The 2,541-nt window shown below is 42.9% G+C and overlaps 1 protein-coding gene across 1 annotated transcript; it reads right to left on the bottom strand.

Moving 5' to 3' along the window:
• Positions 1 to 973: 973 nt before the first annotated feature.
• Positions 974 to 1,690, bottom strand: LOC148576636 (uncharacterized). The gene has a single exon (XM_088502761.1). It carries the CDS (start codon positions 1,688 to 1,690, stop codon positions 974 to 976), a length of 717 nt encoding a protein of 238 aa, XP_088358887.1.
• Between the last annotated feature and the right edge of the window lie 851 nt (positions 1,691 to 2,541).

Below are 2,541 nucleotides of genomic sequence, written 5' to 3'. Positions count from 1 at the left end.
GAGGATTACAAAAAATAACTTAGAAGAGGACGACGTAAAGAAGTCGACCTCCTACAAACAACAAGTTATAAAAGTAATCCCTGAAAGAGACCTGACAAAGGTCCAAGAAAGAGGATTACAAAAAATAACTTAGAAGAAGACGACGTAAAGAAGTCGACATCCTACAAACAACAAGTTATAAAAGTAATCCCTGAAAGAGACCTGACAAAGGTCCAAGGAAGAGGATTACAAAAAATAACTTAGAAGAGGACGACGTAAAGAAGTCGACCTCCTACAAACAACAAGTTATAAAAGTAATCCCTGAAAGAGACCTGACAAAGGTCCAAGGAAGAGGATTACAAAAAATAACTTAGAAGAGGACGACGTAAAGAAGTCGACCTCCTACAAACAACAAGTTATAAAAGTAATCCCTGAAAGAGACCTGACAAAGGTCCAAGAAAGAGGATTACAAAATAACTCAGAAAAGAATGACGCAAAGAAGTCGGTCTCACACAAATAAGTTATAAAAGTAGTCCCTGAAAGAGACCTGACAAGGGTCCAAGAAAGAGGATTACAAAAATAACTGGAAAGCAGACCAACGTGAAGAAATCGATTACGGAGTGCTAGAAACAAATACAAGTAAAAGCGAGAAAACCAAAATACAAGTTGGACCCACATATCCACAACCTCAAAGGATCCAAGCTACAAGCAATAAGTACAAGGCAATCCAAAGGGGCCGAGCAGCAAGGCTCTAACACTCTCAAAACCCAGAAAGGTGTCAAGACAAGTGCAAACAAGCATAATATAAAATATTATAACAAGCTTCAGGGTCAGGCCCAAAAAGCTTGAAAGCTACTTGTTGTTTTTTCAAAATCAAAAGTTGCTAAACAAGCAACCAAAAGGAGTATCAACAGTCAGCATAATATTCAAGACTACAAAATAAAGAGTTTAAAAGCCCACAAGTCGGGCTATCCACACAAACATCCAAGAAAAATTAGTTAAGATTGGGAGCCTTCTCGGTAGCATCAGTCTGGGGTGAAGGAGGGCAAGTTTGGAGAGGCACTGCATCCACCGTACCGTCGTCCCTATTTAGAATTTGACAATCAGGATCTAATTCTGGACGAGCAATCCCAGCAGGAGGAATTATAGAGGTCGACACTTTAGCAGCAGGCGCAGAGGGAGGTTCGACATCATCATCATCTTGGTCGTCGGGAACAATCTTACCATCCCTCACAATATTGTCCAAGCTAAAAAGAGTAAGATCAACCTCAGGAGCGAAAACTTGAACCTGCTCCTTCAAATTATCATAAGCAGCGTTTACGCTGCCGATAAGATGACCTTGGAGCTCGGAGTAGTCAATTCGGGCAGACTCTAACTCCTCCCTCAGACGTATTACCTCCCGATAAGATGTGACGTAACTGTCCTTATGCCTCAAAGCAGTGTCCTCGGCCAACCTCACAGAGGCCGCCAGGGCAAGAGAGCTAGCCTTCTCATTCTCCAGATCCTTCTCCAGTTTGGCTACTTTCACCTCAAGCTCCTCCTTCAAGCCCTTCATCCGATCAAACTCTTGTTTGGCCTCCTCCATGAAGGCTTTGGTGGCATGGAGAGGAAGATTTTGAGCAGTTCGGTACAAGGCAGCTCCCATATGTGCCATTTTTACACTACTCCGAGTTATAAAGTCTAAATGACGAAGAAGTGATACATCATCCATAGGAAGGACACCATATGGACCGATCTGCTGATCTACAAACTCGACCGCGTCAAAATCAGGGGCATCAAGGTTGAAAGACTCAATTGTTTTTTGTTTCTTGTTGGGAGGAGCACCAGAAGTAGCAGCGGAAGACTGCGGAGGCTCGGCCAGGCGAACCCTATGGGAATTACCCTCCTCGGGCCAGGAGAACTCGGCACAGGCGGCTTCACCAGAACTTGGGAAGATCCCTCTCCCGCCACCTTGGCCGAGATATTTTGAGCAACTGCAGCCTTCTTTGCCTTCTTGTAGGCCTTCATAGAATCATTGTTTTTTTACATCTCTGAAAATGCAAAATCGACCACAGCAATGGGTTACAATCACAAAAAGAAGAAGTAAAATTAAAAAGCAAATATATAAACAAGTCGGACAGTATCTAAAACAGTTCGGACCAAAGACGGGTCACTCAAAAACCTTTTTGTATCAAGATGGGGTGGTTTCCCCCATAAATCTTCAAGAACAACTACAAAAGCTCGTTCAACCTCGTCAAGCATCTCCCAGGTATAGCGAGACACTCTCACATTCTTTTTCCAATCTAGAGGAAAGGCAGGCTCATCATTTTCATCAAGAAAAAAGGGGCGGGCCCCCTCAACAGCACGAACTCGGAAGAAATAATTCTTAAAATCCTTAAAAGACTCATCATACATGGCAAAAACTTTATGCCCTTGGGCCGACCTGAAAGAAACATAGGAAGCTTTCTTTTTGGAAGACCCTTCAGGCTTGGCAGAAACAAAAAGATAGAGGAAAAGAGTCTGAGAAGATGTTATGCCTAACTCTTGGCAAAGCAGCTGAAAAATCTTGATAAAACCCCAGGA

The sequence above is a fragment of the Arachis ipaensis genome, chromosome B1 (genome assembly GCF_059453495.1).
Source record: "Arachis ipaensis isolate K30076 ecotype BB chromosome B1, ASM5945349v1, whole genome shotgun sequence".
NCBI classification, from domain to species: domain Eukaryota; kingdom Viridiplantae; phylum Streptophyta; class Magnoliopsida; order Fabales; family Fabaceae; genus Arachis; species Arachis ipaensis.
Note: the sequence above shows the minus strand (reverse complement) of the source record. Positions and strands in the feature narration are given on the sequence as shown.